Here is a 13,876-nt window from a genome sequence, read left to right on the forward strand (position 1 = left end):
CAGGAAGCCGCAGTATATACCTGCGAGATGGTGGATCTCTCTCCAAAGTGTAATCTCGGCAAAGAAGCATTAAATAGAGAATTGTGACAGACTGTAAGAATTGTTGGTTCCCTGCTTGGGTTTTATTTTTTTATTTTGTAACAGCCATAGTGGATACTTGCAATTACCTCCTCATTTTTACGTGTATCCCCTAAGGAATGCATCGAGAGAAATGTTTCATTTTAGCTGTTTGGACAACCGTATTTCCTGGGTCACAGATTTTTGGCAGTTTGGAGGATAAAATTATCTGACACTCAAGATAGGAAATATCAACTCAGATTCTGAGAATACTAAAATGAAGCCTTTTTAAACTTCTCTTTTTTTCCCCAATTCCATTTAGCGATAGTCCCAATGCTGTCCATGAGGTGGAAAAGTGGTTACCACGGCTGCACTCAGTTGTCATAGGACCTGGCTTAGGTAGAGACGAAGTTCTACTTGAGAACGCTAAGGTAATGTGTATACTGATGTTTTATTCTATGTCTTTATGTTGAATTTTATTAACCAATTTCCTGTCTTTTACATGATTACACAAATGTTTTTGATAGGATTACTAAATAACAAATTTAATAAAATATTGTTGACTGAAAATTACAGCTGTTAGTCATGGTCTTCATTATTAAACTGTAAGCATCACTCTGAATTTTAGGCACCCATATGGTCGTTTTGATTTCCTTTTGTTTTGATTGTGAAAGTCGCTAATTAAGAAATAGATGTTGGCATCTCTAGATAAAGGGCTCTGTTTTCTTAGGCACAAAGCACCTGTACTGTAAGAACATAAACATGAATTTGAGTTCCTCGTTTTCAGAACCGTATTTGACAACTTGTATCAGGAGAGGTACCAAAGAACAGCTACTGTGTCCCCTTGCAATAAGAAATAATACTCTTAATTATAAAATGTTGCAGATTTCTGCTCCGGATAAAGAGGTAATCCTCTTTAAAAAAGCCTTAGTGGAGAGCTGAAAACAGGAGCTTAGATAGTTCTGTACTCTAAATAATATGTACTTACACCATCTTCCAGATGATATCTTGTACTACTGTCAACACATCTTTGTACGTTCAAAGTATATCTTTCAGTCTAATGTCAATCTAATTTTGTACAATTTTAATTTTTTTTTTCCTGAGAAGTATTACTGAATTAGTCAGTGGTACTAACAAATGGAATTAATATACTTTACAGAAATGTTGACAGTTACACAGTGAAATTGCAAAACAGGGGAGGCAAGGGACTGGAGACCACATTATCCAAGTAGTTTAGAATACCTTGAGAGCTATGGAGGGTGGTTTTGCTAGGCTTTGTTAGAGAAAGTTGCTATGGAGCTGTTCATGTCTTTAATTCTCCTTCTGCTTCCAAAAAATGTTTGGTTTATGACATAGAGGTGCAAAACTAATAAAGAGCATGGATTCAGAAAGAAAGAAAAAAGAAATCTATTACAGCTGATCAACAAATCAAATTCTATTCTGAATGAAAAATTTCAACAGATTTTATTCTTTTTTGAAAACAAGTTTTCAGGATTCTTTTTACAGAAAAAAATTTTGGGCAATGGTTTTTCTTTTTTCTTGTTTTTTAAAAAAAATAAGTTTTTTTTCTAAAGGAAAGCAACTTACAAGAGAATAAGAATTCTTTTAGAATATCTAAGATATCTAACATAAGCTTCTTTTGTATCAGAATTCCATCTGGATTTTATAAATATCTGTCAATGTGCTTCTCTGTATTATAGAAGTATCTGGAAGATTCTTTGATTGTTTTTTTTTTTTTTTCATCATTGCTAAAAATAATTTTGCTTTCTTAATGAATTACCAGCATACTTTTACTTCAGCCTGGCTGTCCTGTGTGAGCTAGCTTAAAGTTAAAGAAACAAACCCAGACAATGAAGACAAGGTGTTTGGAAGTTACTTCATGCTAAAATCTCAGGCCACGTTCATATAAGCTGTGGATCTGACCTTATTAATTTCAAGTCACATTAAAGCTCAAGTTCTTTGTCTTCACTGTAATTATGTAAGTGTTCATTAGTTACCCAGTGTTGGTTTTTTAACATGTAATTGAGGACAAGTGAACCCTGGTTGCCTGCTTGAGGAAGACTGGTGCTTCTCTGTGCTGAGGAAAGGCTGAGTCTCCCTCTTGCTTCAACAGTGAATTTTAAGCTTTGTATCACTCTTCACCTTCAAGAAAGAAAGCAAGTGATGATAGCATTGCTATTTTAAACTTTTATAGGAGGCTGGCTTGGTATATAGTTTTCTGTTTTCCCTTTAAGCTAATGTCAGCATGCTGTCATATGAATACAGGGCTGAGATGTAGATTAGCATCTGCTTTCTGGTCAGGGCTTTGTATCAAAGTGGCAGTGATGATGGGAGAGAGCTTCCTCTCTTCCTCCTCCTGCCCCATTGAAGTGCTGCGGTGTAGTGGTCTGCCACCTCTCTGATGCTGTTCTTATGTCAGTTCTTGTCGGTATTGTGCCAGCACAGCACATTGCCAATGAATGTGCTTGTCCAAACAGTCATGTGTTCAGGCTGCTTCTCTCTTCTGAGCGTTGAGAAATTAAGATACTAATGCAGTAATGTGCAATTTCTGGTATACGGCCCATGGACAGTGTTTTGTTGTGGAATAGCCCAAGTACTTGTTGACCAGATGGTGCATCTTCTCTCTCCAGACCAAAGAGTGCTTTGCTTCCTCAGCATCTTTACTATGTCACCTGCCTCCCTCATGCTTAATGCCTGCAGTGTGTGCACTGTGGCATTTCAGCTCCTTTGAACAGTCTGATGGGAAAGAAGCACCTTGTCATCAGTTTCCTTTGGTTTTTGGTTTTCTGGGTTTTTTTTGATTTTGAGAGCATAGTGATACTCTCAATACATACTTATTGGCTTCCTGTGATTGTCTGGTTTTGGCTGTAATTCCATTTACAAGTCCTGTTACAAGAAGCCACTCTACAAGTTTTATCCCTCTCTTGTATGTCAGTTGTGTGGGTCTGTGCCAGAACTCTCACATGCTGTTCCTCAGTTGCCTGGGTGAGGGCTGGTGCCCTGACAGAGCTTTCTAGCCATGGGTTTGCAGGACCAGGAGCTGCAGCTTCAGAAAAATCTAAAGAAAGCATTTGTTGTGTCCTAATACCTGTGCAGCTGGATCGCGTGCAGATGTGGCAATTCTAGTCTTGGCCTGGTTAGACCCTCCAACTCTGGAGCAAATAACCAGTCCAGGCTATTTCTCTTCAAGAGAAAGGAACAAAAACAAGTTTCTGCTCTGCTTCTCGGCTTTGGAGTGTGCAGATTGACGCATCTCTGCTCCCCATTCTACTTCAAACTTCCGAAGTGCTGTTACCACATCTGATGTGGAAGTTGGCCACCACAGCCAGCTTCCTAGTGGGCAACATCAGGCCATCTGTTTTTCCCTTTCAGTGTCCGTGATTGATTCTGGCCAGAGATTACAGTAGTGTTACCTCCCCAAGTTCACCTCAGTTGGTGTGCTGCTGGTGGTGGTTTAGACTCTGTTGGGAAAGAGTTTAGCTGCCACATGGAAGCAACGCCAAGGTCCCTACAACTGTCCTCTGTCAATGCTTAGAAGCAGCATATTTCCAAAGCTATTGGATGTTCTCCTTTTTTCACACAACAGCAATATTATGTCCCTATCATATCTACCCACCACAGCGTTCTTCATTCAGCTGTTCCAGGGATGTTTGCGCTTCTGGTCTTACTCTGATATGATTTTTCTTGTAGCCTGAGGCTTGGAAGTGGGGGAATTCCCGCCTGTACCATCAAGAGCTGTTCCTCAGGTTTGTGAGAGAACCAAGTTCTTCTCCTGCAGGGTGATGAGTGCAGCTCCCGAGAGGACTTTGGAAAGAATATTATATTCTTTGCGTAGCCCTCTGGGAGAGGAGACGATGCTGCCTAATGCTCCAGGATGTTCTGCATCCTGCTGCCGCCTAGCAGTTAGGCAGTTACCGGCTTAGGGATGTCCTTTATCAGTTTCCAGCCTCTTGTTATCTCCTTTCCCATATTCCTTCTGGCATGAAGGTGATGTTCCTGTCAAATTTTCTGCTTCTGAGTTTGTTGAATCTTTAATGGGTACGTTACTGGCTTTGTGGTCAAATGGACTGATACAGAGTTGTGGGTGGAATAGTAGTTACTGTCGGGATCAGGTAGAGAAAAGCATTCATCCTTATGAAGAGCTCTGTCCTTAACTGAAGTAAGACTTTGATGTTGGAATTATCTTTGCTTGTCACTGGGTTCCTTGCCTCTCTCGCGGAAGTGGTAGCACTGAGTCCTGGACTCTGCCACTCCAGTCTTGCTGTTGTTTTGTTTTGCAGCAGCAGAGTTAGATTGCTGTTTTCAGCAGAGCATGCTTGCTTCCTTCCTGTAAGAGAGGTAATGATTAATAGCAAGAATGGCTCTGTGTAACTCAGATTACATGGTAAAATCGACTGGGTTCTCAAACCGCATACTTGTTTCTCTTGCTCAATTCTCAGGCTTTGTTTTAGCTCCAAGAAGATGTCCTGAATACCACCCTGGGTTCTTCTTTTGGCTGAGGCCCTGCCTAGCTGCCATTTCTGCCCATTGCTGTTGCTGTTTCTCTTCCCCCACCCCCCTCGCCCTGCAGCACTACCCTCAGCCAGTCATTTGCCCTTAAAGATCTCTGCTACCTGTTGGGATATAAATTTCAGAAATCTCATTTTCCACCCCTAGTGACATCATTTTAAGATTGTGTTGAAATGTCTTGGCTGTAGTAAACATCTAGCAAAGGGTGGGAGAGGTTTGGGCCATTGTCATGGATCACCTCCATCAAGTGTGCCCAAAGAGAGCCCTTCTGAAATTTTCTCTTTCAGATGGATTCTCAGTTCCACCTCAACTGAGGTATCAGCGTTTCTGTGTTTGTTTTTGGTTAGTTGGATTGATTTCCCCCTTTCAAGCCTCATGCCTTCAGGATTTAGGAAACACTTCACAGCCTTAATAAATTGTGAGAATGGGACCAGGTGCTTCAGTACACTATCTGCACTAGTTTTTGCAAGATCAAGAGGACTACAGAATACAGAGCCACCTTTTGTTGTCATAGCAGTCTGTTAAAGCTAAATCTGCCGCTATGGGCCTTGAGAAGCATTTTCCTCTTGATATCTGAGCAGCCCCCTGGGTTCCATTTGTACCAAGTATAAGACACCTGAGGAGCATCCTAGGCTAGTGCTGCAGTTGATAGATTAGTAGTATTGTCTGTGGTACCTACCACCATGTACGAATATGAACAACAGGATGTGTTACTCTTTGGAATCGCTGCTCATGTCCACTCAAGTTAGCAGAAGAATTATTTACCAGAAACTTAATTCTTCAGTCACGTGCATTTGCTTCCTGCCCTGTTTATACTCTCTGGAGAGTCCTCTGGAGGTTCTTGCTGTGGGGATTCAGCAGTTCATAGGGAACTGAAATAGCAGCGAGGACACACCACTTTCTGTTCTCAGCCCTCAGCCAGAAGGATGTGAGCTAGATGGGATCTTGTGCCTGTGATACCGCAGAGGCGAAAACCAGAGGGCCTGTATGTACACCCGCTGTGAGAATGTGTGTGTAAACTGTATTTCTCTCAGCCCTCACCCAACCCCCAATATTGATGCATATACCACAAGTAGTATCCAGTGAAAAACTACTCTCTTACTAGCAAAGCCTCATTGCTTTCAAAGAGCCCAATGAGAGTCAGAATTTGTGGACGTCTTCCCCTAAGATGAGGCAGTTGCTGGGATAGGATGTAGTTCTTTCTCTGTGATGGTGGTACTGGTGCATATAAAGCTTGGGAACGGCAGGTCGAGGCAGTGAGAGCCTCTTGGTTGCACTAAGAACTATTGCTGCTTGTGCCAAGAACCATTAGTATTCTGTGGCTTCCTCACAAATGTCTTGATTAGAAAAACAGTGTTTGAAAATATGCTAACAGGACCTTAAATACAGGTTTATGCAGCTTGCAAGCAGAATTTATTTTCTAATATATGTAATGGATCTTGATGAAAGTCATTCACAGTGAAGTGGGATGTTTATTTGCTTTGTGTGTGTAGACTTATATTGTTTAACTTGATTTTGATACTTAAGAGCAGTTGTAAGCAAAATGCTAGAATTGGATACCTTTTCAACTCTTTCTGAGCATCATTCAGCTAGAAACCCTAAAAAGAAATTGGCAATGATAAATTCCAGAGTTCATTTTAAGTTTATGTTTATTTGTTTTATTTTAGGACAAAATGCCAATAGCTGACCATGAATATCTTAAGCCAAATCTAACATTAACATAATCAAGCATGAATTGGAAACCTTGTAGAGTTTGCTTTGTGAGTGCAAACGCTCAGTGGATGAGACAGCATGAGAAAACTTAGTGCCTTTATTCTGATTTAGATTTTTTTACTTTGGATTGGAGTAAACAGGATTATTGCTTAAACTGGGTTTGGATGTGTTTAGGGATGGAAGTGTATAAATATAGCTTCTGAAGTGGTGACTGGTTGATCATGAATTTGGAGGGGATAGCTAAAAAGTTTTTTTTTTAACAACTAGGACAGTATTTCAGAGGGTTTTGCTTTGTTTTCTTGTGTTCCTTATGTTCAGGCATTACTTTCGATTATGTCACTTAAGAATTTAGCATATGATTGAGGCAGATATTAAGAAACTGTTAGCTGCGGTTTTCCTCCAAGTTTGACAGCAAGTAATCTATTCTGAATTCAAACAGGGAATCTACAAGTGGATCATCCTCATCTCTTTTTTTTTTTTTTTTTTTTTTTAATGTAGAATAGAACAGTTTTGATTAGCTGCCATCTACAGCATCTTCAGCTTTGTTAGTTGTAACAACAGCTTTTAACATTTCCCAAAGCACTTAATGAGCTTGATGAGTAGTGGGGTACTCTTTAAAGTCCTTATCACCCTCTGCCTGGCTTAAATGAAGTGTTTTCCTGTGCACCTGAAAATCTGTTTTGGAAAACAGGGCCTAGCATGTGGTACTACAGTTAAAAGACAAAAGACCCAGTTAAATTGAATGGAGCATAAACCATGAGATAAAGAAGCTATTTGTTTCAAAGAAAGGGTGTTCATCTCTGTTATGTGACTCTTCATTCAAGCAGTACAAGTGGTGGTCATTTCTTGTGTGAGGTTTGAGAGCTTAGTGGAGTGATTAATGAGCTAGTGATAGTTATGCATACAGGAATGTATAAAGTAAAACCCAGGCAATTAAGCTAGTTAAAGGTGATTTATATAAATCTTGTCCACAAAGAGAGATTTTGATTGACATTGCTGAGTTTTGAAAGGAGGATGAGTTCTTGGATCAGATCAGTTTGTGGCATCTAACGAAAGCAAGTTTCAGAGTTAACTGCATGTTTCCACCAGTGAGTAAATAAAGAAAACAAAACCAGTTAGTGAAAATATGGCTCTAATGTGAAGAATCTCAAACAGTGGAACTCCATTTTTAACGTTTTTCAAAACCTTTTGTATCAAATAGAATATATTTAGGGAAGCTTCTCCCCCCCGCCAACCCTGACTGTAGCCTTGAGCACAGCCTGTGCTTGGGATATTTGCTTGCCTCTAGCTGTGCAAGATTACAAACTTCTGCTTGCCAAGCCCATTTTCCAAGCATCTCCACCACAGAGCTGCATCCTGACCTCTATTGCAGCTGAGTCCTTGCTAACTCTGCATTTATCCAGACTTGAAGCAAGGAACGCAGAAATGCTTCCTAGGGCTTTCAGTGCCTATTTGTAGGAATTGATTTGCAGTGTGTTGGGGTGGAACTTATTTGTTCCTCCCGGGCACCTTGGAGAGGGAGATGTGCAGAAATGCTTCCAGCTGCAGCATTTACAGGGAAATTTTGGCTATTTCTTCCCTTTCATCTCCATTCCAGACAAAACCACGGATTCAGGATTGTTGGGTGAGAGCAGCATCCATGCGGAAAATACAAGCAATTATAGGTGACATTTCAACAGCAGTTTCTGATCTTAGCTTTCAGCAGAGGGTTCTTTGTAAAAGGGGCTGCCACTCCTTTTTGATTATTTAAGGTTGTATGAGACGTAACCAGTGCCAGGTTATGCACATTTGCATGTCTCTACCAAACCAGAGTATGTAATAACATACTTGGCATTTGCAGGTTGCAGTAGAATGCACTTTCAGTGGGCTGAAGGCAAGGTTATACTGCTTCCTAAAGTATTTGGATGTCATAGTGGTCAATGCTATCCATTATTACGGCATGCTGAAGCTTGAACTTCTTTTTGAACACATGGGTAAGGCATTTTGCCAAGAGTAGGCCAAGACATGACTCTTGAAGGGACCTAGGAAATACAGTGTTCGTTGCTGGTGTCAGTAAAGGAAACTTTGCCTGCAGTATCTTTCCTTTCCAAGGTAGAAAGATGACAAAGTGATGCATCCTTAGTGAGAATTAATTACTGTTGTGGGATAGATGTTGCTTTATATATGCTGCTATTGTGGTTTTCTGTTTATTTCATTAAAATTCAATCTTTTATTAAAACCACTGGCTCTAATTTCCTGATTCTTCCCTTTGCAAACACCGAATGCCGAAGTTATTGTGTAGCTAAACCAGTTCATCAGGAAAAACACAGGTAGTGATACAACTAATAGTATATTAAAAGTCGTTGCAGGCATTCTGCTGCCAAACCGCATCTAATTAAAAAAGGTGAAAAGTATATCTAAGTCAGATGTGGGCAAAATGTACATAATTGTCTTTTCCGAGGAGCCGTGGAGAACCAGCTTGTATGCTGTAGTATGCAGGCAGAGTAAATGGGACGTGTGTTATTGCTGGCTCGTGGACTTGGGTGGAAAAGTCCAGACTGACTGCAGAGTTTTGCAAGAGGCTGTGGGTGCTCGCTATGAGCACCACCTGCTATCTGCTGGTGCCTCAGAGTGGCTGCTCTATGAAGACTTCCATGGTTGATTAGATACCCTTTGATCATACTTAGGAGCTCAGTAGCAACGTATTCTTCCCTCACACGTTCCCCCTATTCCACTTCTAGCTGTTTTTTGCAGCCAGTGTCTCGCACTGGCTCATCTTGGCCTGTTCCCTTTTTCTATAATAATTATGGAAGCGTGCAGGAGTCCTGGCTGTCTGTGTTCGTGCAGTGCAGGTGAATTCTTGTGTTTCATAGCACAGCCGCAGGCTATCAAATGGATAAATCGTATCATGCTTTTCTGTATTGCTGTGCCCTCTTTCAGCAGTAGCCTATCCATTCGTTCCTTCAGCCTTCTTCCTCCTGTAGTCCTTTCCAGCCTGAATGATTCTGTTTTCGTGTGTGTGTTGTTCTGGTTTCAGTGTGTTGGGGGTTTTGTGTTTTGGTTGTTTGGTTTTTAGTTTTTGGGTTTTTGTTTTTTTTTTTTTTAAAAAGATTGGAATTTGGTTTGGGGAATCTATTTTTAAATTCCCATGTGAAAGTTGGGACAGAGAACACAGATTTCTACTAAAATGAATAGCTTCCATGATAATAAAAGAATTAATTAAAACAAATTCTTTGCCCTTCTTTTGTAAATTTTCCTAATTACAGTAAAGGGTTACTTTTACCCAAATAGAGCACTGGTTTCTACTGTGACACAACTTCTTTTTAAGTTCTTATTGAGTAAGTTGCTTGCATACAAGTCCTGGATACCCAGTCAGAGAACAAAGATTTTTCAGGAAATTGTGTATTTCAAGAGTAGAGTGGGAGTAGACTCAGGTTAATTTTACCCCCTCTGGCTCTCCTCCCCTCAACCACCTCCACCAAAAATTGCAGTCGCTGAAATACTATTTTGGGCATTCCTAAATGTCAAGTATTTGGTGCTGCTAACAAATGATAACTGTGTGGGAGGTTGTCCCATACAGCACTTTCATGGGATGTGTGAATCCCAGGTCATTTCCTGTTTGGCTTCATTAGGGTAGGAACTTAAACTTAGGTCTTCAATTATTAGGAGGGGAAGCTCTTGTTACAGATTTGTTCTAGCATGAGTCCTGCAGTCTTGTAATACATCATCACTGATTTTAATCACAGTGGGCTGGAACCTGTTTCCCTTTTCTCATCCAAATGTTGTGGGCTGTAGAACCACTGTTTCAGAGAGCTACCGAGCATTTAGCCAACTGATACAAAGCAGAATATCTCTAGCAAGAGACTGCCCAAACCCCCATTATTAGGACTCGCTACGTGAAGGGTAGGAGACTGAAATTCAGGCCTGGCTGTGAGTATCACAGAGGAAGGATCTGAATTTCAGTCTTTGATATCTTAGCTAACTAGTGTGGCTGTATGTCATGAGGTTGGATGACAGCAGCACGTCACTCTCCTCCTCCTCCTCCTCGTTTGTCCTCTCTGCTTTGTGACTAGTGCCAAGGTTGCCCTGTGAGTGCAGTCCTTCATTTCTGGATGTCCTCGAGTGCTTAGGAATCAAGTGAAGGAAGTGCTCCTACCTTGGTCTGCACCAAACTGTTGTAGTATAATATTATCTGTGTGCAGAAAGATAGTCCACTGGGATGTCTTGGAGCTAGGGTCTCCAAAATCTTAACATTCAAAATGCCGTTTGAAGGGAAGGGGTGGTGTCTTGGCTTTATCATTGATACCTGCATGTGTTGCTGGTCACTTGTGTGATTGGTGTTTGGGTTTCAGGTCTTGTCTTAGTAACATTTCTTATTATTTTTAATTGGCAATGTTCTTTTCTAAATCCTTTCCCATATAAATAATTGTTACATGGGATAAAACTGAATAGATGGTTCCTGCTCATACGTAGAGTCCTATCAGAAACTGTTAAATAGGTTTTGGTGTGAAAGTAGAGTTAGTCTGAGTGCATTAATTGTGCAATTAACAGTGAAGGTTCTTCTGTATGCTGCAAGTATTAACCAGGAAAGTCCATGCCAAATATCGAGATACAGATTCAGCTGAAAGTTGATTTTTGCTTCCACGAACAAAATACTCTGCATAGAGGATGTTGCCATTATTGCTGTAAACACCTCTTATGCAAGCATTATTATTTTTTTTTTTTAATATACGGTATCTGCAGTAATAGAGTGTTTAAAAGGGGGCTTCATCTCACCTAATTCTTGGTGTCTAAAAATAAAGCAGTAAAGTGTCTCTGCTCCCTCTGTGATAGCTGAGGAGAGACAGATATGTCTGTTGGTGGTTCATCCCACCCTAACTGTGGTGTCTAAGCTGCATGGGATGAATTGCTCTCCAGTGGTGAGCCATTTGACCTGTAAGTGGCAGCAGGTGAGATGGGTCCTGTCCACAATCAATAGGAAACAGAGGTTCTCCAGTGAACATTGTGTCCTCCAGTGAATGTTGTGTCCTTCAAATGGGTGGTTGTCTTATGGGGGTTCTCTTATCTCTGTTACTGCTTTATTAAGGTTGCCAGATTACCCCCTCCCTCTGCAGAACTTCCTCTCTGATGTTCCTTGTCTCTCTCCAAGCAGTTTCTGTCTGGGTTTAAGGAAGGAAGAGGAAAAGAACATAATTAGGGTAGTTTTTTGTTTTTGTTTTTTTAATCAAAAATGGAGCTTTCTAAGTAAGACAAAGGACTTTGTATCCCCTGATTATTTGTTTTATAAGGAGAGAAAGGAAAAGCAAAGATCACTCAGTATGTTAGATTAGAAACTGATACCTTGGAGACTCGGTACACAATAAAAGTTGCTTGGCCAGTAGGTTTTACTTAGCAAGATGGAATTTCTCTTCAGAGCAGAGGTCAAATGTCTCAGGATTGTGGAGGACGTGCTGGAGAGGTAGGAACTCAAAACGTTATTAGGAAGAAATGCCTTATTTCTCTGGAGTGTACCCAGCCTTCCAGAAGCTATTTACCTGTACGTATACTTCCGTGCTTTGTAACTTCCACCTTTTTTTTTTTTTCCTTACACTTACATTCTTTTGGCGGACAATGGATCTTCAGGATTCTTTATTTAGCCTGTTGTTAGATATATATAGACAAAAAGAGAAATTCTAACTAGTAGTCAAGATGACAATTACGAGGAAACATGAAAAGGGGCCAGACAGTAACAGCAACAGCCAAACCTTAACTGTTTCGGGAACAGAACTTTGGCAAAATTAGTTCCCTGGATTGCTCATAATGCATTTAAGAGAATAGTTTGGAAGGATAAGGACTTCTGAGATCTGGTGTCTTCCTTCAGAATTCCGTATGGAATCTGTTGGGGAAATCTTTTCTGGTTTTAAAAAATGAAGTGTCATAAAAGACTGGCTTACTAAAGTTGATATACTAGAATAAACTGGTGATTCATATTAGTGGGAAGTGGAGCAGTAATCATTTTAAGTGTACTGAAGGAGTTTGGTGAAGCTGCTAATGTACAAAAATACTCTAATTAAAACCAGTTAGAAAATACGGTTGCAGTAAATGGTATTTGTATCTTCAAAAATTGGAGGAGGAGGATCTGAATGCTTTCTTACATAGTATCTTGCTAACCTCTGGGGCTCAGTGCCGTATGATACCTAATCAGTATGGTTCAAAAATAATTGGACTGTTGGATGTATAACATGTGTTTATACAGAAAAAAAAACCCCATAAACCTGGTTGCTAGATCCACAGCATTATTTTATTATAACCAAGTGAGTCAAATTAAACATAATTGTTAATGAACTTCACACAGCAGGGACAAAGCAGTACAGCTTCTGTGAAGGAAAACTGAGCTGTGCACATCTGTGCAGATTAACATTACTGAATAAAGAAATGACTCTGTCTCATAAATTTCTTAAAAGCTTTGAAAGTAAGGCGCTCTCGTTTTCGGTATGCCACAGCTAATTCTAGGTGTGTTTTAAGATTCTGTCCTTGCACAGCTGTTAAATATACTTATTCATAAATTTGAATAATTTAGTCATAGCTGAATGCTATGAGTTGTGTAAAACTTGTGATTGGTTCAAAATTATTTAAGTAGCTGAATGTAAGAGAAGACTTGTGGTGTTCCCTTGGGATCCCAAGGAGGCTGGGCACCTGGCAGTCTGTGACACACAGCCCAAGCCGAGACCTGTGCAAGGTCTTTCCATGTCATGGAAAGGTTTTTATTCTGTAGTAGCTTCTAATGTAGCTGCAGCTGTGTGTTGAGACAAGTCCTCAGGCTTGGAGCAGCGGGTAGTGTTTCAGTCTCATGCTTCCAACATGCAAGCAGTGCCCAAACAAACAAAAGTAGTGTTGGGTTGAAGCACGCTGCTGAATTCTGGTCATCCATTTAAAAATAGAAGGGAAAGATTTCTACTGGTATTGGAAAAATCAGAATCAGGTAGGAATGAGTTTGTGAGGGTATGTATATTCCATAATTAATAGTTTACAGGAAGCGAGGTGGGTGGTGTTTATTTTGACCACAATACAAGAACAGAGAGACGTTCAATGCACTGAACAGTAATTGAAAACTGCTTCCTTATTCCTTACGTAATGTCTTGCTAACCTGTGGAGCTCATTGCCGTATGATAGCTAATCTGAAAAGCTTAATAACATTCAAAAATAATTAGACTTTTGGATGGATACCATCCTCTGTTATCTTATACAGGAAAAAGATAAACTCTCCAGCTTCAAAGATGAGTTGGTAATGACCTACATTCAAAAAACTTGACTGTCAGCCGTTGTTCATTAAAAAAGCTTGAGTATCAGTTGTTGCCACTGCTCGGTTAGGAGAGAGAACAAGGGCAGACAGTCTGCTAGTAGATACTGCTTGCTGAAAAAACACTTTTACAAATGGTTTGTTGTCTGGGCCGCTTTGGCCTTGCTCTGAGAGTATAAAACCTCCAGGACCATGAGTGAAATGACATGTGTTACATACTGCTTGTCTCAGGATGTTTGTTTGTACATAAACTCAAATACTGCAATGGGGCTATCATCAGAAAAGCAACTAAAATTAGTATTACAGTTATTGGTAGATTTCTATCATCGCAATACTCAT

General features: G+C 40.2%; 1 protein-coding gene across 3 annotated transcripts in view; it reads left to right on the forward strand.

Annotated features, from left to right (window-relative positions):
• Positions 1-13,876, forward strand: part of NAXD (NAD(P)HX dehydratase) — a 50,932-nt gene that overhangs the window by 22,238 nt on the left and 14,818 nt on the right. For all 3 annotated transcript variants that reach the window (XM_050910411.1, XM_050910420.1, XM_050910430.1), the window contains one exon: positions 380-488. In XM_050910411.1, the coding sequence (XP_050766368.1) occupies positions 380-488 (109 nt within the window). The remainder of the gene's footprint in view (positions 1-379; positions 489-13,876) is intronic.

The sequence above is a fragment of the Gymnogyps californianus genome, chromosome 1 (genome assembly GCF_018139145.2).
Source record: "Gymnogyps californianus isolate 813 chromosome 1, ASM1813914v2, whole genome shotgun sequence".
NCBI lineage: Eukaryota > Metazoa > Chordata > Aves > Accipitriformes > Cathartidae > Gymnogyps > Gymnogyps californianus.